We start from the raw sequence: 23,285 nt of genomic DNA on the forward strand, positions 1-23,285 counted from the left end.
GTGATGTCAATTAGTTGGTCTAATTGTAACAATTTTTTTCACATTCCATTAAAACTATTAATTTTCTTAAAAGTTTGTTGTTTGAACTTAAAATGTTTTATTAAAATCTTGAAGAAACACTGTCACTTCATATAATCTTGAGAAATGAACTATATTACATTCTCAAGACAAATTATGAGATCAGATGCAATTATTATTGTGCTCATCATCCAAATATCTGAAACTGTAATGTGCTGTGGTTTATTATAGGTGACGATGTTGCACACTGTGAAATTAAAATTTGTTGGAACTTGTTAAAATCAACATTTACCGTTGTCTATTCAAGATTTGAATATCTTGTGTGAATGAGCAGGCCCTCGGTCTGATGGGGACTCTGAAGCTTTATGTTTATAGTTGAATTGTGATTTCTCACAACTATGCAATGAGCTTGTTGACATATCCCTTCGACTCATACCTACGTATCTGCGAGCGTTCTGAGCTGTCTGACGACTGCCTGTCGTACCACTGCGTAGACGTTTCATGAAACGGGTCAAAATTTCAATGTACATGCAGCATTCAACGTCGTTCCCTCAGGTAGAAATTCCTTGTGTATAATGCCTTGACTATCGAAAAAGGTGATGAGCATCGTTATGATGCACGACTTTTCGGCCCTGACCGTTTTCCGATGAGGGGATCCCGGAGAACGCCATTCCATGCTTTGCCGTTTCGTTTCAGGGTCGTACCTGAGAAACCAGGTTTCATCCTCAGTGACGATACAGTTCAAGAAATTTGGTGTCTCATCCGCCGTTTCGACAAAATCCTGTGAAGCCTCTAAACGTGCCTGCTTCTGATTGTCACTCAAGTGATGTGGCACAAGACGAGAACATATTTTCCTCTTCCCTAACTTCTGGGTAACGATTTGTCGCACAGATTCACGGTTAATCTGCAGTTCATCCGCTATCATGCGCACAGTTAATTGCCGATCGTTCGTGATTAATGTCCTCACCTTCTCAATGTTTTTGTCACTGACGGCGGTCACCGGTCTTCCGCTACGGGGGTTGGCAGAAACACTTTCCCGGCCTCCTCGAAAACGGGTGAACCACTCGTACACACACACTTCAAGGACAGTGCTTGATCTTCATAAACACGTACCAGCATCGCATGCGTTTCTTTTGGTGTCTTGCAAAGCTTAAAACAAAACTGTACATTGATCTTTTGGTCGTTCATGTTCCTGTTCGCAGTTCAGAACCAACACACTAAACACGCACTGTGTCAAACAGGTCTTACACGGCACACACACAATGCTCAACTGAACAACGTTGGTAGCAGGTGGTCAAAACCTGCTGCTACGCAGGTGCAGCGTTGCGTGTCGCTAGTGTTGCCGGATCGACCGTTCTGACTTCATTCACCGAACTTTATTGTCAGAGGTTGTATAAATGTTATACTGATTGTGACAGGCTATAACCTACATAAAAAGCTATACTAGGGTCATATTATCAAGAGATAAACCCATAAGAAGAAGTATGCATGCACTTGAACATCATAATATAGAATTATTCTGAGAGTTACATTACTTGAGATTGTTATTGGCATAGGTAAACAGAGATGACAATCAATTGCTACTCTGTAGATAACAAAGTACACGAGGTCAGACTGCACAGCATCTTCCAGGATGAGATTTCCTTGTATATATTAAATAATGTTACGTGAGATTGTATAAATACTAGTTGATTGAGTCATGTAAAACTTAACATACCTTGTTATGCAAGATGATTATTGTGATGTACATATTAAGATTAATTAAGACATCCTTTTAAATGCTAGGATAGGTTAGTTGATTTGAAGGCAAACTTGTGCCACTTATTACGAGAAACTTATCCTTTTTTCAATCAATCAATCAATCAATACTGATCTGCATTTAGGGCAGTCGCCCAGGTGGCAGATTCCCTATTTGTTGTTTTTCTAGCCTTTTCCTAAATGATTTCAAAGAAATTGGAAATTTATTGAACACCTCTCTTGGTAAGTTATTCCAATCCCTAACTCCCCTTCCTATAAATGAATATTTGCCTCAGTTTGTCCTCTTGAATTCCAACTTTATCTTCATATTGTGATCTTTCCTACTTTTATAAACGCCATTCAAACTTATTCGTCTACTAATGTCATTCCACGCCATCTCTCCGCTGACAGCCCGGAACATACCACTTATAATACCAATATAATGGTCCGTTATTGGACATTATAAATTTTCCAGCTAACTCATTCCTGGTTGCCTGCGTTTCGCCCTCGTGTGCTAAGTTAGGCTTGTCAGTTGGGACTTAGCACACCACCCAAGACGCAAGGCTAGTGCATACCGTGGAGGCCACTGCATAGGCTACTTGAAGCCACCAGCAGTGCCAATGCACTATGAGAGCTATGTCTCATTTTCAAAAATTGATGCCTGCCTGGCCATCAAATGATGTAGATGTTGATTCCCATAGGGAACCTAAAATATTTGTCCCGAATGAGTAAATTTATAATACCAATATAATGGTCCGTTATTGGACATTATAAATTTTCCAGCTAACTCATTCCTGGTTGCCTGCGTTTCGCCCTCGTGTGCTAAGTTAGGCTCGTCAGTTGGGACTTAGCACACCACCCAAGACTCAGGCAACCAGGAATGAGTTAGCTGGAAAATTTATAATGTCCAATAACGGACCATTATATTGGTATTATAAATTTACTCATTCGGGACAAATATTTTAGGTTCCCTATGGGAATCAACATCTACATCATTTGATGGCCAGGCAGGCATCAATTTTTGAAAATGAGACATAGCTCTCATAGTGCATTGGCACTGCTGGTGGCTTCAAGTAGCCTATGCAGTGGCCTCCACGGTATGCACTAGCCTTGCGTCTTGGGTGGTGTGCTAAGTCCCAACTGACGAGCCTAACTTAGCACACGAGGGCGAAACGCAGGCAACCAGGAATGAGTTAGCTGGAAAATTTATAATGTCCAATAACGGACCATTATATTGGTATTATAAATTTACTCATTCGGGACAAATATTTTAGGTTCCCTATGGGAATCAACATCTACATCAACATACCACTTAGTCGAGCAGCTCTTCTTCTTTCTCTCAATTCTTCCCAACCCAAACATTGCAACATTTTTGTAACGCTACTCTTTTGTCGGAAATCGCCCAGAACAAATCGAGCTGCTTTTCTTTGGATTTTTTCCAGTTCTTGAATCAGGTAATCCTGGTGACGGTCCCATACACTGGAACCATACTCTAGTTGGGGTCTTACCAGAGACTTATATGCCCTCTCCTTTACATCCTTACTACAACCCCTAAACACCCTCATAACCATGTGCAGAGATCTGTACCCTTTATTTACAATCCCATTTATGTGATTACCTCAATGAAGATCTTTCCTTATATTAACACCTAGATACTTACAATGATCCCCAAAAGGAACTTTCACCCCATCAACGCAGTAATTAAAACTGAGAGGACTTTTCCTACTTGTAAAACTCACAACCTGACTGTCGTGACACAGGCTTTGCCACGACGAGAAATGATGAATAATCAGATTGACTTCCTCCGAGCGGTAATGAGGGGTTGTTCAATGGGCCTGGGAGATTTGCTACGTGTGAAGAGACGAAGTCCTCTGTTTCCCAAAACCTTCCTTTAATAGTAGACTGATGAGTATGTATAATTATATACAGTATTTACAATCTCTCTTCCAACTTCAAATATCGCTAACATAGAAGACTTGGCGTGGTCGAAGTATTGAAGTGAATACTCTAAGTCCACACTTGGACCTTATTGTTATTATTATTATTATTATTATTATTATTATTATTATTATTATTATTATTATTATTATTATTATTATTATTATCATCGGAGACCTGACTGACAAGGCTTCCGCCCGCACTCCTAGTCGACTTGTTCCAAAAAAGCCTCGATCAGGGTGTGTATCCCTGTTTTATACCTTCACTAACTTTCGCCTCCCTTCGAGAAGGCCATCGAAGTTCTCATCCTATGGAGACTGTCCACAGACACACAAAAACGGAATTGCCTCCTTCCGTTCACTCTCTACCCACCTTTTCTGAAGGGTGCAGCATGTGATTCACCTACTTCGACCAAGCCTTACTTCTAATTACACAACTTGTTGCTTACAGCTTTTGGTGTGCCTTCAAACTCTTAAATCTTATATGATTCTTAATTTACTTATATCCTTCTCCCAGCATTATAATTATGATTCCTTGGCTTTACTGCCATTACATTAGCTTATAATTTCCCCATAATATTAATGTATGTCTCAGCGACACCATTCCTCCTACGTTCCCGGTCAAGGGTTCGATCCTCGGAAGAATGAGTCCTGAGCTCCAACTGGGGTTGACACGACACCTCCCCCCTTTGGGGAAAAAGGAATGCAATACCTCTGCATTCATTTTTACTCTTACATCCTGTTAGAGTCTCCATGCTCTTGTTCGTGGGTGCGCTGTGCCAAGTTATCTCTGATAATTGCTCTACCCGTAGTAGGGCGTTCATGTAACTCTAATCCCGGCAGCGATCCTGAGTGGCTGAGGGCCCTTTCAGCCAGTCGAGGATGCTGAAAATGGACAGTAATGTCCTCATCAGAGACCTTAGCTCTGTGGTCATTAGCGATCACATTTTGGAAAATACATAAGTTGGGACAGCGCTCTCTACTGTCTTCTATGCATTTACTTAAAGATCTATACCTTCTACAGCAACCACAGCAGTAACAACAACAGACTATTATAAGTACTGCAAACAAAATAATACCAGTTACAATTTGATATACACTTGTATACTGTTGGGTCATTTGCATTTTAAATTCCTTTTCTTTCTGCATTACCAGTGCTTCTACATCCTCAGTCTTATGACTGGCTAACCTTAGGTCGCTTATATGATTCAGTAAGCTTCCTACTGTAACCCTATTTAATTCTGGTACATCTTCTAATTTGATCTCACTGTCTAATTGTTCACAACAATCATATATTAACATTACTTCTGGCACTAAGTCCTTCTTTGTTGTAGTATTCACTGAACCTGCACTCTGAATTTTACTTGTGGGACTGTAAACTGTACACAAGTCTGTGAATTGTATTATTCCCACACCATTTAAACTTATATCACTGGTAATATCCTGACAAACACTGGTGACCTTTGTTTCATGAGGCGATACAAAAATATACATATTATCATCAATAGGTATCCATATGAGTTCATAAATCGACATCACACTTTTCTTGCAGTCTTCTGGAATAAAACTAACACCAGTTAACAACTTGACAATACAACTACCTTTTGACATTACATTATTAATAGGAAAATTTGCCTTGCATAATCTCTGTCCATTGTCAGTCCACTTGCATTGTTTCACTTGTTCATCACTTAATTCTACATATGTCTGTCTTTCTTGATCAATTAATACATACTGTTTTTTCATTAGATATATACACAAAATGGTTTGGATTACTCTTCATGGGAGAGGGGAAAGGTATACAATGGTACAAATTGTACTTTATTTTGTTAGTAAGAGGGGTGCGTAAAATATACACCAAAGTATCTCGAGTTATATATACACTCACTGATGATATTTTCAGAATCAAGTACCCATAAGTGACTTGCAAATCATATGGCAGATCATAACCCTTAGGGAAATCTCTTTGGGCCTTCTTATATGCCCTTACTAGATCATTGGGGCTTAACACTTGGACACTCACCGTGCCTGTCTGAGAACTTACAATACTATCTAATAAGATTTGATAATGTTCATGCAATTGCATCAGAAATCCTTGCAATTCAATTAAGTGTTTGTTGAATGATATTTGCATTTCTGATTGTCTAAAAGCCTCATTTATACCCGTTGTTTCATTCTGAATGAAACCCTTAAGTTGCTCAAAATTTTCACTTAGTTTGAGTTCGTTTGCTGTGATGTCATACAGAGTATTATTGACAGATTGCAAAGTTGACTTTACAACTAACATTTGACTATTTGCTACTTGTATCATGGACAATTGTTCCTGTTCTAGTTCCTTAATTTTGCCCTCGTAATACATTGCATCACTGTCATCGAGCGTACCAAATAACGTCTTTGCGATGGTACCAATTGCATTTATTAACCCGCGCTTGCTTCGTTTCCCGTTGCCTTCCGGTGTTTCGATCCTAGTAATTTTCCTAATTAAGTCTTTAATCTCTTGAATCCTTTGAAATTGTTGTTCTACTAACATTATCTCATGTTTGCACTTAATATGTACTTCCTTTTCTATCTGAATACAGAGGGTTTTAGTCTTCTGTAAATATCTACGGTCTATCACAAATAGATCTGCCAAACGTGTAAGGTTAATATAAGTAACCAGTTTCCATTCTACAGTGTATAATTGTACTTCTCCTTGATAATCAAAATAGATTCCAGCTGTATTCTCATACTGTTTCATCTTGAAATCCAATTGACTGGTGGGTATGGACAGCCCTAGCAACATAACTGTGACGACCAGTATTCTCCAGGTCGTGCGGTCTGTCATCCCTTCCATCTGCCTGGTTCGTTCACCTCCCTGCAAGGTAAACACGACTTTCACTTTCTTTGTCACTGTACCTTACACACTATACTGTTAGGTGTTGTGGAACCTACCCTTAACTGTTTATCTGTACCTGAATACACACTTAATGTGACTGACTGTCTTACTGTAACGTTTGTCTTCTCGTAATTATGCTCTGTATTAGTCTATTAGCATACTCGTGAGTAATATAAATAAAATTTACGAATTCCCTTTCGTAACTGATATCCCTGTGAAACTTCACCCTTGGGCAGCTCTAACAAAATTTTAGAGCCATCATTAGCCCATTCAAAAATTCTCTCCCTGTTTGACGTACCTGCGTCACTTCTCCTTATTCTTACGGACAGATGATAGACATCATTGGCAATTAAGAATTTGAATAGCGTCTGTTAAAGACTGCAGAGGATTTACCTCGAGGAATGGTTACAGAAGTTAAAGTTAAATACAGGTATGAATCTACCGAAGTGATCTTTATGGGATTGTACTCCGTACCCTTGGAGTCACATCTCACGGGACGGTTCTCAACGTGGTGAGAAAATTCCCTTCAGTGGATTCTGTTCCCACGAGAATCACACTGTTGTGGAAAATCACCGGCCTAATGGTGATATTTCCCAGGCAGAACCCGCCTCACTGAGTTCCATGCCTCACTCAGGGCGCCCGTATTCGTGCATAAAGGACTAAATACAAGGCCATTCCCTAAGTGGAACCTTTAGTCGCCTCCTACGACAGACAGGTTCGAATCGTGGTGTTATTCTGGCTGTGTAACTGTATGGGAAGAAGAGTACCAAAGTGTAGAGTGTTGTTTGCGTAAATCCCCGACACCACACGGGGTTATCTTCATGATAACGACCCTCATTTAGATATCCTATGGATTACGTAAAACATTTATCTGTGGAATTTTTCTGTACCCTGAATGAATTTCGTTTCAGTGGAATTAGGCTTGGCATCACGCTCCTTCTGATTTTAATAATTACAAGCAGATCTCATTTATTTTTACATACAACGCTACCTAATTTTACTCATTTAATTTCTAGTGACAGTAAGTGAAGGCTTTTCAGAACGTGTACATAGCAAGTGTAGATAATTTTAATCCTCATTATGAACTCGAATTCTCTCCATACTCAGTTCGAACCCTGCGGTTCCCTTTTGACGAGTCGATATCTGGACATACAGTCTCGTCACCTGTAGTCTTTCTGACGGGTACTTAGGACGTACTCACAATGGTACTCCCGTACCAAAATTCCTAGGTTCCTCTCTTACTTAGGTTGAAATTTCTAGTACTTTCCTGATTTCGACGCGACCTGACAGAGTATTTCAACTAACTCTATCAGCGGTACACGATAATCCACAATGCCGTTGGAGTGAGCGAAGTGTAACTCACTGCGACCTAAATAGGAACCATTACCTTACATTCTTCTCTAATTAATGTACATTTTTAGTCTATTCTGGTGAACTATAATTTGTTTACCACGCTTGTTTACCTGTAACGTGCAATTCACTCCCGATACCTTAGTAATCTTATAAGGACCTTGATATGGTGGAGAAAGTTTCCTTGAACGTCCCCTTCGTAGGGTATCGTTATGTAACAACACAAGATCTCCTACTTTGAATGAAACTTCATTCTTAGCCTTATCATAGTATTCCTTATCTCGTTCTTTGTTTTTAATTAACGTCTTTCTAGCTATCTCATGGCTCTCTTGCAGTTGTCTGGTTAACTGCTCCAAGACATTCTGGCATTCATTATAATTTGGTTCTGGTTTCCTTTGGAGAACACCAGGAATATTTGCCTTTCGCCCAAATATTAACTCGAACGGTGTATAACCTGTGCTAGTGTGCTTGGTCGTGTTATACACAAACATTGCCATAGGAAGGTAACTATCCCAGTCATCTTGTGAACTGCATACATAATGTCTTAAATATTCTGCCAGCACCCTATGAGAGCGTTCCAAACTACCGTTAGATTGCGATCGAAATGCCGCTGTATGGACCTTCTTGATTCGCAATATTCTACATAACTTCTTAAAAACATCTGACATAAAATTTGCACCCTGATCTGTCAGTATAATATTTGGTATACCGAATATACTAATTACTCTATTAATCAGAGTTCGTGCTATGGTTTCTGCACTTTGGTCCGGCATAGCACTCGCAATTAAATACTTAGACAGCTGGTCTTGACAGGTGAGTATGTACCTGTTTCCTGCTTCCGTTACATTTAAAGGTCCTACCACATCTAGTGCTATTTTCTCAAAGACTGCTTTCGGAGTATCTGTGATCTCCATCTTTGCCCTTACTTCAGGCCCGGTAATCTTATTCTTTTGACACGATGGGCATGAGCGTATATACCTTTCTACATCCTTTTGCATCCCTTCCCATTGATAGTGGTCTTTTATCCGGGCATACGTTCTGGATATGCCCTGATGGCCCGATACTAATGACTCATGACATTCCTTGATAATCTCTAATTTCTCTTGTTCTGTTAGCTCCGGGCTAGTATTTCTAGCCTCTCCGGTTACATCCTCCCTATCACTACCTTCTTCGCTTCCACTCTCACTCTCAGGCTCTGTCACCTCTGCCGTGGCGTCCTCGGATTCAGAGCTGAGTCTCCGTGGTTGTGCATTATTATCTGAGCTAACAGGTGCTTCTAAGTTGTCATTAGCCTTACACACTCTTCATTACTAGTCTCTTGGTTATTATTACTAGATTTAACTACTCGCACTTTTTGATCAGGCTCTTCGTTCCTAACTGGAATTCTACTTAAGGCATCTGCGTTGCAGTTACGTTTGCTTTCCTTGTACACTATCTCAAAGTCGTACTCTGCTAATTTTAATCGGAATTTAATTAATCTAGAGGATGGGTCTTGGACATTAAATACCCATTTCAAAGGCTTATGATCTGTTACTACCGTAAAATGCCTACCGAATAAATACGGCCTAAAATACTTCACACTCCAAACAATTGCTAGTAATTCTTTCTCTGTCACAGAATAATTCTTCTCAGCCTTATTTAAAGTCCTGCTAGCGTAAGCTATTGGCAAATCCTTACCTATCTGTCCTTGTGACAGCACTGCTCCTAAGGCCTCATTACTAGCGTCTGTGGTCAATATGAAAGGTTTCTCAAAGTCTGGGTACTGCAGTATTGGTTTCTCTGTTAACTTTTTCTTTAAGATCTGGAATGCCTGCTCTTGCTTATCCGTCCACTCGTACGGTACTTCCTTCTTAAGCAGCTCGTACAGTGGTTTCGCTATCTTACTATAGTTCGGAATAAACCTACGATAATAGCCTGACAAGCCTAGAAATCCTTTCAGCTGTTTCGTAGTGGTGGGCTGCGGATATTCTCTTACTGCTTGAACCTTCCGATCATCAGGTTGAACACCGTCCTTAGTAATCACGTGTCCTAAGAAAGCTACCTCCGTTCTTAAAAATTCACATTTATCTGGACCTAATTTGAGATTTACCTCTCTCAGTCTCTGAAAAACATCACGTAATCTCTGATTGTGGTCCTCTACAGAGCTAGCATACACAATCAAATCATCCATATACGCCAAACATTTAATGCCTTCTAAGCCTGCTAGTGCCGTTTTCATCAAACGCGTAAAAGTTGCTGGCGCGTCTCGAAGTCCCATGGCTAATCTCTTGTATTCATAGTGCTTTCCTAAGGCAGAAAATGCTGTCTTTTCTCTGTCCTCAGGTTTCAGCAATACCTGATGGTATCCACTGGCCAGATCCATAGTGGAAAAATACTTCGCTTTTCCTAGGGCATCTAATATTTCAGAAATTAATGGAATAGGATACGTAGTTCCTATGGTGACGTCGTTCAAAAGTCTGTAGTCCACTACGACCCTCCACTTCTGCTTACCAGAAGCATCTAATTTCTTTGGGACTAAAAGAATGGCACTAGACCATGGAGAAGTCGAAGGAGTAATAATATCATCCTGTAACATCTGATTTATCTGGCGACCTATCTCTTCCTTCTGAGCCTCAGGTAACCTATATTGCCTCACATGAATTGGAGGTTGATCTACGCGTGTGGGGATAGCATGTTGAAGTATATTCGTATGCGTTAATTTATCCCCTTCTAGGTGAAAAATATCCTGATAAGACGTGCAGATAGCGTAAATTTTCTCCCTGTCTTGGGGAGCTTAGTGATCTACTCTAAGCAGCTCCCGTATTCGCTGCGTTCGGGATTTACCTTCCTGATTATGATTATTATTATCATCCCTCTGCGCAATCGGCCTCTTGGCCTGACTATCGCCCTTTACAGCTATGGCTTCTTCAACCTTGTGTACCGCCGCTGTATTTTCGCTTTCTATATCCAATTACTTAACTACTGGGCTTTTTAATCGCCACTCCCTGTCAGTAGTGTTCAACATACTAACGAGTGTGACATAATCCTTGGCTCTCGTTAAACACTCAGCTAGGTATACACCTGGCTTTACTTCCTGCCGCTCTATCAAGCCTTCGGCTGACTGTTTGTCTACTTCTATAGCTACGATTTTCTCCACTCTTGGTTCGAGCACCACCCACATATCCTCTTTCGCCCCTAGTGGGTATCTTTTTCCTGCTATCACAGCATAGCCTTCCTTATAATTTAAGACGCTGTCTCTTAACACGTCCTTTCCAATTATACCGTCTTGTTTCAAATTAAAGTCGTTGTCCACTACATGGAAGTCTGGGCATCTACCACCAACGGGAATTCGAACTTTTCCTTTGGTTTGCTTCGAACCTTTCGTTAGGCCTCTTAACTTCAGAATTTCCTTGCGGTTAACCCAAGCACCGTAAGGAACACTACCTTCCTTAATAAGAGAGACATCATTTCCTGTGTCGATTAAAAATCTTAAGGCATGCTTACGCCCGGTTACCGTTATTAATACGGTACCCTCCTCATGCTGTCCGACCTTACTGGGACTGATGGTCTTATGGGGGATCCCAAGCGTCCCTGACTTGTCTCCCTTATCTAGTTTAAAGCCTCTCTCTCATTTTTAAACCAGCAATCTTTAGCTGAATGCGACCATCGCCTAGAAATTCTACATCGCGCCCTTTCGCGTGTTCTATCACGGGAATTATTATTATTATTACTGTTACCACTCTGAATATTCCTAGTTTGTCTTCTAGGCAAGAGCTCTGTCCTATCTTTGGGCTCGCTATCGCATCTGGTGCGACACTGCCACTGTAGGTGGCCAACCTTGCCGCAAGCATAACAACGCCTGAATTCTGGCTTCGAATTTCTACGTGGGCATTCTGCCTTTTTGTGCCCTCTTTCATTGCACTTAAAGCATTTCGGTCCCACCTTATTCGCGCTCTGTTGGTAACCAGAGGTGCGCACTATGTTCACCTCATTACCGGTCTTACCGGTCTCTTTATTTCTGTTTTGGTTAGCTAATTTCTTTCTACACTGCCGTGCCCAATGGCCTGGCTTTCCGCAATAATTACATTTTATCTCTCCTGTGGAGTTTCTTCGAGGAGTAAGGGATTCCTTTGCCTTTGAACTCTGATTCTTCTGCTTACAATCTCTAGCTATATGTCCCTCCTTATTACAATTAAAGCATATTAGCAGTACCTTGTTATAATGGGGAGATTTACTAGGTTTTTGCGCCCCTTGCGTGGCCTTGCCTTGCCACCGACCCTTCGTGTAGCTTACCGGCTGGGTGTGCGCGCCTTCTCTTCTAGAAGCCGTACTATTCCTGAGGAGTGCCTCTCTCTCCTTCTGGGAATTAATCATGGCTTCTTCTTGTCTAGCAATAGCTACAGCCACCTCAAAAGTTTGAGGGCTACGATCCTGTAGCTTACCTTGTATTCGCGCTGTATGAATCCCCTGAGTGAAAGCCGCTATCGCGATTTTCACTAGCATTCTGCGCTGCCCTGTACGATATTCTATCGGTTCATTTTCTAGGATAGCGTTTCGAAACCTCAACGCCATTTCTTCAATCCGATGGGCCCACTCGGCCACGGTCTCTTTCGGTCCCTGGCTTTTTTGGAACAATTGACACAAATACAAGTCAAAAGTGCCCTGTTTTCCATAATATTCCCAAAGAGCTTCCTTAGCTCTTTCCCAGTTGATTATGTCATCTCTAGATAAGAACTTTTCGCGAGCAGAACCCGTAATCTTTGTCAAAATATATTTAAAGAATAACGGTTGGTCCCTATCCTTAATCATACTCTGTGCGGCATCCACATTAGCAATAAACTCACGCAATTGCTCTGGTTTGGCACCACTAAATTCATGACCTATTAACCGGTATCCCTCAGTAACCGACACGTATAAATGTCCATCCTGTGCATCCCCCGCACTATCATAGTCAGAAACATTATCTGACACATCATCGGGTACATTGGAATCTGCCATATTTACAACACTTGTGGGTACTTACCACTGCCTGAATATCTGCTGTCTTCTCTCGGTGTCTCGGCGTTGAGCTCCTCCAGGTGCCTCCTGCTGCTCTCCTGTCCTGATGTCCGCTTCCTTCTGCGTCGGCTGGAACGGTAGGTCTCTCGTCTGCTGCTCTGGACCGGATCTGCGAATCTTCTTGCTTGAGCTAGCCTCTTCTGCGTGGCTCTTAAAATATCTGTCTCTTCACTGAGGCGGAATCGAACCCAGTACCCCACAGCTGCACACCAGTTTAGTTTTTCTGTCGTGACACAGGCTTTGCCACGACGAGAAATAATGAATAATCAGATTGACTTCCCCCGAGCGGTAATGAGGGGTTGTTCAATGGGCCTGGGAGATTTGCTACGTGCGAAGAGACGAAGTCCTCTGTTTCCCAAAACCTTCCTTTAATAGTAGACTGATGAGTATGTATAATTATATACAGTATTTACAATCTCTCTTCCAACTTCAAATATCGCTAACATAGAAGACTTGGCGTGGTCGAAGTATTGAAGTGAATACTCTAAGTCCACATTTGGACCTTATTATTATTATTATTATTATTATTATTATTATTATTATTATCATCATCATCGGAGACCTGACTGACAAGGCTTCCGCCCGCACTCCTAGTCGACTTGTTCCAAAAAAGCCTCGATCAGGGTGTGTATCCCTGTTTTATACCTTCACTAACTTTCGCCTCCCTTCGAGAAGGCCATCGAAGTTCTCATCCTATGGAGACTGTCCACAGACACACAAAAACGGAATTGCCTCCTTCCGTTCACTCTCTACCCACCTTTTCTGAAGACATACTACGCGCCTTTAGCAGGGTGCAGCATGTGATTCACCTACTTCGACCAAGCCTTACTTCTAATTACACAACTTGTTGCTTACAGCTTTTGGTGTGCCTTCAAACTCTTAAATCTTATATGATTCTTAATTTACTTATATCCTTCTCCCAGCATTATAATTATGATTCCTTGGCTTTACTGCCATTACATTAGCTTATAATTTCCCCATAATATTAATGTATGTCTCAGCGACACCATTCCTCCTACGTTCCCGGTCAAGGGTTCGATCCTCGGAAGAATGAGTCCTGAGCTCCAACTGGGGTTGACACGACATGACTTTTAACCCCGTTTATCAACATACCATTGCCTGCTGTCCATCTCACAACATTTTCGAGGTCACGTTGCAGTTGCTCACAATCTTGTAACTTATTTATCACTCTATAGAGAATAACATCATCCGCAAAAAGCCTTACCTCCGATTCCACTCCTTTACTCATATCATTTATATATATAAGAAAACATAAAGGTCCGATAATACTGCCTTGAGGAATTCCCCTCTTAATTATTACAGGGTCAGATAAAGCTTCACCTACTCTAATTCTCTGAGATCTATTTTCTAGAAATGTAACAACCCATTCAGTCACTCTTTTGTCTAGTCCAATTGCACTCATTTTTGCCAGTAGTCTCCCATGATCCACCCTATCAAATGCTTTCGACAGGTCAATCGCGATACAGTCCATTTGACCTCCTGAATCCAAGATATCTGCTATATCTTGCTGGAATCCTACAAGTTGAGCTTCAGTGGAATAACCTTTCCTAAAACCGAATTGCCTTCTATCGAACCAGTTATTAGTTTCACAAACATGTCTAATATAATCAGAAAGAATGCCTTCCCAAAGCTAACATACAATGCACATCAAACTTACTGGCCTGTAATTTTCAGCTTTATGTCTATCACCCTTTCCTTTATACACAGGGGCAACTTTAGCAACTCTCCATTCATCTGGTATAGCTCCTCTGACCAAACAATAATCAAATAAGTACTTCAGATATGGTACTATATCCCAACCCATTGTCTTTAGTATATCCCCAGAAATCTGATCAATTCCAGCCGCTTTTCTAGTTTTTAACTTTTGTATCTTATTGTAAATGTCATTGTTACCATATGTAAATTTTATTACTTCTTTGGCCTTAGTCTCCTCCCCTATCTCGACATTATCCTTGTAACCAACAATCTTTACATACTGCTGACTGAATACTTCTGCCTTTTGAAGATCCTCACATACACACTCCCCTTGTTCATTAATTATTCCTGGAATGTCCTTCTTGGAACCTGTTTCTGCCTTAAAATACCTATACATACCCTTCCATTTTTCACTAAAATTCGTATGACTGCCAATTATGCTTGCCATCATATTATCCTTAGCTGCCTTCTTTGCTAGATTCAATTTTCTAGTAAGTTCCTTCAATTTCTCCTTACTTCCACAGCCATTTCTAACTCTATTTCTTTCCAGTCTGCACCTCCTTCTTAGTCTCTTTATTTCTCTATTATAATAAGGTGGGTCTTTACGATTCCTTACCACCCTTAATGGTACAAACCTGTTTTCGCATTCCTCAACAATTTCTTTAAACCCATCCCAGAGTCTGTTTACATTTATAAGAACCAATAAAAATCCCAAGAAAATCAAATTCATACTAATTAATGAATAGTAAATTAACTAAGTAATAAGGAAGAATATGAATTTTGCTTCAAATAAATGATGTTACCCATGAAATAACTGAAATAACTTAGGTAATGAAGCTTGAAGCTTATATTCCCAGACTCAGATTGTAAATTCCAGTTTCAGGTACAAATGTTGTAAAAATGACAAAAGTTAGCACAATGATCAGCAAGATGAACTTTACAGACGTTACCAAGTCAATTATTTTGAACCTTAATGAAATAATTTCTCTTCTCTTCCAAGATTTTCTCCCTATGTTAATAAAAAGTAGTGGTTAAGATTAACTTGAGTCTTATTTATGACTTGATAATATAGTAGTAAGATGGACTAGATTTAAGATAAGGAATTAAGAGGTAATCAGCATTAATGTGTCGGATAGAGATGTCCATCGGGTTGACGGGCAAGTAATATTACTCCACAAATCTATGTCTTCTTTGGATTACACGTTAAAAAAAAACTAAAAACAAAGACCTTAAATGACAACCCTGAGAAGCTGGACAGGATTTCCTTCTTATGTTCACCATCCTCAATGCGGGAAGGGCGTTACAGTAAACCATCTTTCAGCCGATACTTGGTTTTGCAGAGCTTACAATACAGTATGCTTCCATCAGTAAAAAATACAATATCACCAAACTTGGCTACTATTTGTTTTAAATGAAATGACACGTGTGGTTTAATTTTAACCATTTTCAAAGTTGTACTTGAATGCTTTCAAGTACTGCACGCGAACTGTGTGAAACTGAGGCAATACTGTTCATGGAAAATCCACAATTTCCCCTTCCACCCTAAGCTTTCCAGGCCTAATGTACTCTTGTGAAATAGGGCTCCATGCTGTACTGGATTTTCACCTAATAATAATAATAATAATAATAATAATAATAATAATAATAATAATAATAATAATAATAATAATAATAACCTTTACAGCTGTAGGTGTCAGAGAAGTCTTGGCGACTCCAGGTACAATTCCAGACATTTGAGTCCCCAAATAACCTGTTCCCTGGAAAAGCGAGTGTATAAAGTCTGTATCATAAAGGAAGAATGGTGACAGCTGTCATCCATTAGTAGGTGTGAAACAATTGCTTGGCTCACCTCATTGTCGCACCGCAGACATTGTATTTCAATACAATTCTTCAAAATAATAAAAATGCTCTTAAAATTTAAAAAATGCAAAAAGTGCAAATAATACAAAATAAAAAGGATATATCTGTAATCAAGGTGCCATGAACAGAGTTTGTATATATCAGAGCATTGCACCTGACCGCTCAATAAAAAGATGATATATCATAAATATCCAGACCCTACTCATCTTTGAAAGGCCATCATGACAGATCTCCAGTGTTAAAGTGGGAAGTGTAGGACAAGAAAACAAAAGGACAAAGACAATCTCCACATACTGCTGTTTTAAATAGGGACTTCACTTCATCAATCCCAGCTTTTCTTTTTTTTTTTTGCTATGGGCTTTACGTCGCACCGACACAGATAGGTCTCATGGCGACGATGGGATAGGAAAGGCCTAGGAGTTGGAAGGAAGCGGCCGTGGCCTTAATTAAGGTACAGCCCCAGCATTTGCCTGGTGTGAAAATGGGAAACCACGGAAAACCATCTTCAAGGCTGCCGATAGTGGGATTCGAACCTACTATCTCCCGGATGCAAGCTCACAGCCGTGCGCCTCTACGCGCACGGCCAACTCGCCCGGTCCCAGCTTTTCTCAGTCCCCGACAAGCCTGCATCTGTCTCCCAGCCTCATGATATGGGCATGCTTCAACTTTTATTGAGGGGCCATACTGACAGCTCCAGCACTGATGTAGGAAGTGGAGGACAAGAAGAAAGCTCGATAACACAGGAGAAAAAGAAAACGAAAGAAGCATATTTATAGTTATTTAATTTGATTTCTACAGGAATAATTTAATTAATCATCATCTTACCTTTAATAATATTTTAAGCATCCTGAAAATTATGCAAATAAATTTGAATAAAATAATTTCCATAATATAGAGCTGCTTCCAAATAGGAATATTTCCTAATAGCAGCAAAGTGGATAAAGAATATAACAGTCACTTTCTCTCTCTTTTTCCCCTCCTCAAATTTGAAAATGAGTTACACATACCTGCAGTCTCCCAACCAGATTCCTCTGAACCCCCTGAAGGATATGGGATAGAGCCAGTACCAGCGTACGTTAACAAGAAATGCATTCCACTGAATATTTTACTGCCTTCAGGAGGAATAGGTCCCAAAGATTCAATCAAATCTGGATTTTCTGAAAGAATTTACAAATACAAACAATGTTTTAATAAAATTATATATTTTACCAAGAAAATAATAATGCTATGACTACATGACAACCTGAAATGGAAGGTGGCAAATAGCATTAAACTTGGAAAGTTATATGCGGATAGGAATATATTCTGAGGTACATAAAGACAGGTCAGAGAGAGAAGTGGGAGAAAACAGAAAGGGAAGAAAAGATGAACACAAAAATGCAAAAGGATGGGGCAATTAATCAAATGACCTATAATAAATTCCTACCTTCTGCAAAAGTTTCATTCCATACACAAGTAGATAATGTACAACACCTTCACCTTCATATACTTTTGTTCTCATTACAAAATTAGAGTAAGCAAAATGTTATACAGTTTTGAAACTCCACTCTGACCTGACACCACATAGGTGCAATGATGCTGAACTGGCAATTCATTCATCATTCATTCCGAAGTGCAATTTAGAAATGTAGTGTAGTTATTTTATTAGATAGCATATTTAGGCATTTAAGTTAAAAGCAGTTTTCAATTCTATCAGAGTACAGTAGATTGTAATGATGATGATGATGACGATAATAATAATAATAATAATAATAATAATAATAATAATAATAATAATAATAATAATAATAATAATAATAATAATAATAATAATATGTCTACATATTTAGTTTTGTACCTGGGTAGTGTAATCCTCGCGTAGTCCTGATATTTCAACATTTAACAAATGTTTTAATTTCTGTTTGCACACAGCAATAATAACAAAAACAATAATAATCTGTCTACGTATTTACATATTTAGTGTACGATAAAATAATAATAATAATAATAATAATAATAATAATAATAATAATAATAATAATAATAATAATAATAATAATAATAATAATCGTATGGCCTCAGCTACCGTGTGCAGACATTTCGATTTGACGCCATCTGGCTGTCTGCTCGTCAATTTCGACGTTCCGTTTTACTCTAGGCCCACTAGATGGCAGACCGAGTAAACCGGATCTCTCTTGGGCGTCTATGGCTGAGATTTAATGAATTTTGTCGGGTAAATACCAAATGTATCACCAGAGATCTTTTACATGCCGACATCGTACGACATGGAGTATCGAATGGACTTTTTTCCGCCCTTCAAAAATCCGACTACCTCTGCCGGGTTTGAACCCGCTATCTTGGGATCCGGAGGCCGACACTCTACCACGGAACCACAGAGGTAACTGTAGTCTCAGTTAGACTGTAATTATTATTATTATTATTATTATTATTATTATTATTATTATTATTATTATTATTATTATTATTTTAAAATGAGTACATGCCTAATTAGAATTGTGGTGTAGTTACTTTGGTGGTTAAAATATTGTTTTATTGTCATGAAATCCTTGCAGTATTCAGAATTTCTCTCCTCTGATACATATATTTCTTTAACAGCTTATGCTGTTTTATTTCTGTTGATACTTTGATATTATTTCACATTCCTGTAAAGAATATAAAAGAATCGCTGAGCGAGGTAGGTGTAGGGATTGTTGAGTGAGAGTAGGCAAGGAGAATAAGGGAAGAGATAGCGAGTTTGAGGGAGATAATTAGACTTCTAAAGGACAGGAATGAAGGCAGGTTTCCCTCAATTAACATACGGATAACATAGGTAAGCTAGAGGATGGGAAAGAAATCGGAGAAGTTCTGAAAGACAGACGAGTTAATGTTTTAAGGGGAAGAAAAATTAGGCCTAAAGCTTCTCATGAGTTCAGAAGAAATGGTATGACCCATATGACATTATAATCAAAAGGGGCATTACTATTGTTATCTTCGGACATGTTCGTTAAGCTTCGCTTCAAATTCCACTTAAATTTGGCAGATGATTGTTGTCTGAACTCCTAATTAATGATTGGGTTTACATTTTAATATAACTGTGGGCAATCACTTCGCCATTGGACTGTTAATTGTACACTATTGTCTACCAACTTGCAACTGGTTAAATTTGTTGCTCGATCTTCAACTGTTCTGCACGGCACTCCATAGTGGCCATAATTCATAAACCTGACTTCTGTTCCAGCACTCAACAAGAGCAGGTGTGATGTTGTGTCTCTTCCTGCCATTCGCTATGGCAGGCAAATTTCCAATTTCTTTGCAATCATTTAAGAAAAGGCTAGAAAAACAACAGATAGGGAATCTGCCTCCTGGGTGACTGTTCTAAATGCAGATCAGTAGTGATGGATTGATTGATTTGAAATCACCATAAGGTGATAGTGAAAAGAAGGCATAAAGGCATATAAATTGTTTTATATTTAAATTTGTTTCTTTCGTAGTGTTTTAATTTGAACTTGAGTGTAGATTTTAAATGCAACTTCATGTGTGACTCCGAGTGCCTGCTGTTGACTAAAATAGCCTTGGAAATATTTTGAGTAAAATTGTATAAGGAAGTACTTTGGAATTGTTCATCACCACTCTGGTAAGTGATAGTCTGGCTTGATATTAACTCCAACAGATATTACATACGTAAACTACGGTGTATGTTTCTGCAGCGAGTATAACGTCAACATGTCTACTGTCGTCGATGTTAATGAATATTTTTGAGAGACGTCTTGTGAACCGCAACCTGAACTGACTTCATAATGGAAAGCAATGTTGATTCACAAAATAATGTTCAGAAATAATTTTCGTGTGAATTTCTTTGAAAGGCTGATATTTAAATTAGTCACAATTAATAATAATAATAATAATAATAATAATAATAATAATAATAATAATGAAAAACAGTTTTCTCTGGGCACTCCAGCTTTCCCTGTCATCTTTCATTCCAGCAATACACTCCAATCTCATTTCATTTCATTAATCATTCATTAATCATTGCCCCAGAGGAGTGCGACAGGCCTCGGCAGCTGGCACAATTCACATCCTCGCCGCTAGAAGGGGGCTTCATTCATTCCATTCCTGACCCGGTCAAATGACTGGAAACAGGCTGTGAATTTTCATTTTCAATAAAAAACAATGTTCTGTCGAAAACTCATAAAACCTAGATGAGGTTCATGTACTTGTTCTGCAAACATTATTATGGTTGTCACCTCCCAAAACTTGCAAGGGATAAAATTAAAATCGTACTGAATCATGGTGATATAATAATGATGGTATGCCAAGCATTATAAATATTGAATTGTTTCGAGCCTACAGCATAAGTGTATTAGCTACTAAGGACACTCACACAGACTTATTTGTTGTAAAGATGAAATTTTAGGTAGATTCATTATATTTTCCTGCTCCTAAGGGCCACTGAAGTTGCTCATTTTCTTAATATTATTTGCCTTGTATTTTTATGTATCTGGCATCTTGGCCTCATATGCATTGTTACATCACTCTTGAGACCGTTGTATTGTATTATCTTGATCTTATCTATGATATTTCGTTGCATCCTTCATTATTATCTGTTGTTCTGGTAGCATCAATTGTTGATGTGGGCTTGTTATTGTTATGTAAATGTGTTTATTTGGCAAGATCAAAGGGGTAACAGATTTTTATTAGTTCTGGGTTTAAATTTGGGCACTTCAGAGTTCTTGAGGTATTGTATACTTTCTCAATTTTTTAAAATCCTTAACCAATTATTTTTTCCTTTGAATTTCCTTGCTATTAAATATCTTGGACAGTTTAAACCATTTATGGTGTTTATGTTATTTCAGGTAATTGTTCTATTTCATGTATTGCATAAGATCCACTCCTCTGTTGAGGTTCTTTGTCCTTGATTTGCCTAAATTCACATCGCTTCCCAGTCCTGTTCCTTGTGTTTTGTCAAGACCTACCCTAAGTAGCTGGTGTGAGTTCGCGTCTCTTGGCTATCTTGTGATTGGGCTGGCAATCGACACCATGTGTTTGTGGTGTGGAACCATCAATTATTTGTTGTCCTACTGTTCAACTGTTGGTACGCCTCAGTCACTGCAGGCAGAACAGTAGAGGAAATGTGAAGAACAGGGAAATGTTACAGAGAAGAGCCAAGGCAAGAGAAAAAGGAACAGTAGGAAAGGGAAACAGAGAGCAGAAGATAGGAAGGAGGAGGGGGAACAGAACTGTGAGAGGGCAGACGAAGTACGTTATGACATCAGCAAAGTTAAGGAAGACCATGAAATAAGATCTAATAAGATAGGCGAGGTTGAAGCTCTGGTCAGGGGTGTGACTATTGTGAGACATGTAGGCAAAGTGTGTGGATGAAACGGAACCACGGTAGAGTGTTATCCAGGAATTAGGTTAAGGCAGATACTGAATAAAATAGGAGGGAGGAGGGTAAGGGAAAGGTAGTAATCATAATACGTAGACTTTCACGACCACTAAATAACATTATAATATTTATTTGGGGATATTAGGTCGTGTAACATTAATTATCAGCTGACGCGTCTCGATCCTGTGACCAGGATTGTCTTCAGAGCAGTAACAAAGCATAATGACAATTGTCACTCTATAGTAACCAAACTCAAGATAGAGACACCCTGTTAGAAATATAGTTCATTCCAGGGCCTCCAGAGTCACAAAGAAAAGATGTTGATGAGTTAACTATGGAGGGTAGCCATGATCTACTCAGTATATAGCCATCAGATATGTTAAAATTATTTAGGCGTTAAGCAATTTCTATCGCCTCACGAATAATTCTAGAAATAAAATGTTTCTCTTTATAAATGACAGAAGGTGCATCAAAAATGATCTTTCAAATTTCAATCACTACTGATCTGCATTCAGGGCAGTCGTCCAGGTGGATGATTCCTAGCCTTTTCTTAAATGATTGCACCGAAATTGGAAATTCATTGAACATCTCCCTTGGTAAGTTATTCCAATCCCTAACTCCTCTTCCTATAAATGAATATTTGCCCAATTTGTACCCTGGAATTTCAACTTTATCTTCATATTGCGATCTTTCCTATGTTTGAAGACACCACTCAAACTTTTTTGTCTACTAATGTCATTCTACGCCATCTCTCCACTGACAGCTCGGAACATACCACCTAGTACAATTTACGAACTTCATCGTATAGATCCGTACTGATACAGCTAAAACTAAGAAACAATGTTAGGTTTTGGTCCACCCAATCAATACACATCACTTTACAAGTGAACTATTTAATTGAAAAACATATTAAATTATTTCAGGACATGTTTTTTGTCTCTATATGAGACTTCATCAGCCTTAAAATAATGTGGTACATTACGAAACTCAAAATCAGAAACTGAAAAAAATGTAAGGACCCAAATGCCTTTTTAAGGATTATTTGAGAAAAGCAAAAGATATAAATATACTGGGTATATACATTATTTATATAAAATGACCTCATTTCTTGCAGAAAATTATTTTGTTGTCTTTAATGTTAAGAAATGAAATATAACTTGAAATATGACAACCCTGCCATAACATCTAGTACATGCCACTTAGTCGAGCAGCTAATCTCCTTTCTCACAAGTCTTCCCAGCCCAAACTTTGCAACATTTTTGTAACGCTACTCTTTTGTCGGAAATCACCCAGAATAAATCGGGCTGCTTTTCTTTGGATTTTTTCCAGTTCTTGAATCAAGTATTCCTGGTGAGGGTCCCCACACTGGAACCATACTCTAGTTGAG

The 23,285-nt window shown here is 39.1% G+C and overlaps 1 protein-coding gene across 1 annotated transcript in view; it reads right to left on the bottom strand.

Annotated features, from left to right (window-relative positions):
* The window catches only part of LOC136858612 (TP53-binding protein 1), a 770,373-nt gene that overhangs the window by 136,091 nt on the left and 610,997 nt on the right, over positions 1–23,285 (bottom strand). The window contains exon 16 of the mRNA XM_067138308.2: positions 17,538–17,687. Within this exon, the coding sequence (XP_066994409.2) occupies positions 17,538–17,687 (150 nt within the window). The remainder of the gene's footprint in view (positions 1–17,537; positions 17,688–23,285) is intronic.

This window comes from Anabrus simplex, chromosome 1, assembly GCF_040414725.1.
Source record: "Anabrus simplex isolate iqAnaSimp1 chromosome 1, ASM4041472v1, whole genome shotgun sequence".
NCBI classification, from domain to species: Eukaryota; Metazoa; Arthropoda; class Insecta; order Orthoptera; family Tettigoniidae; genus Anabrus; species Anabrus simplex.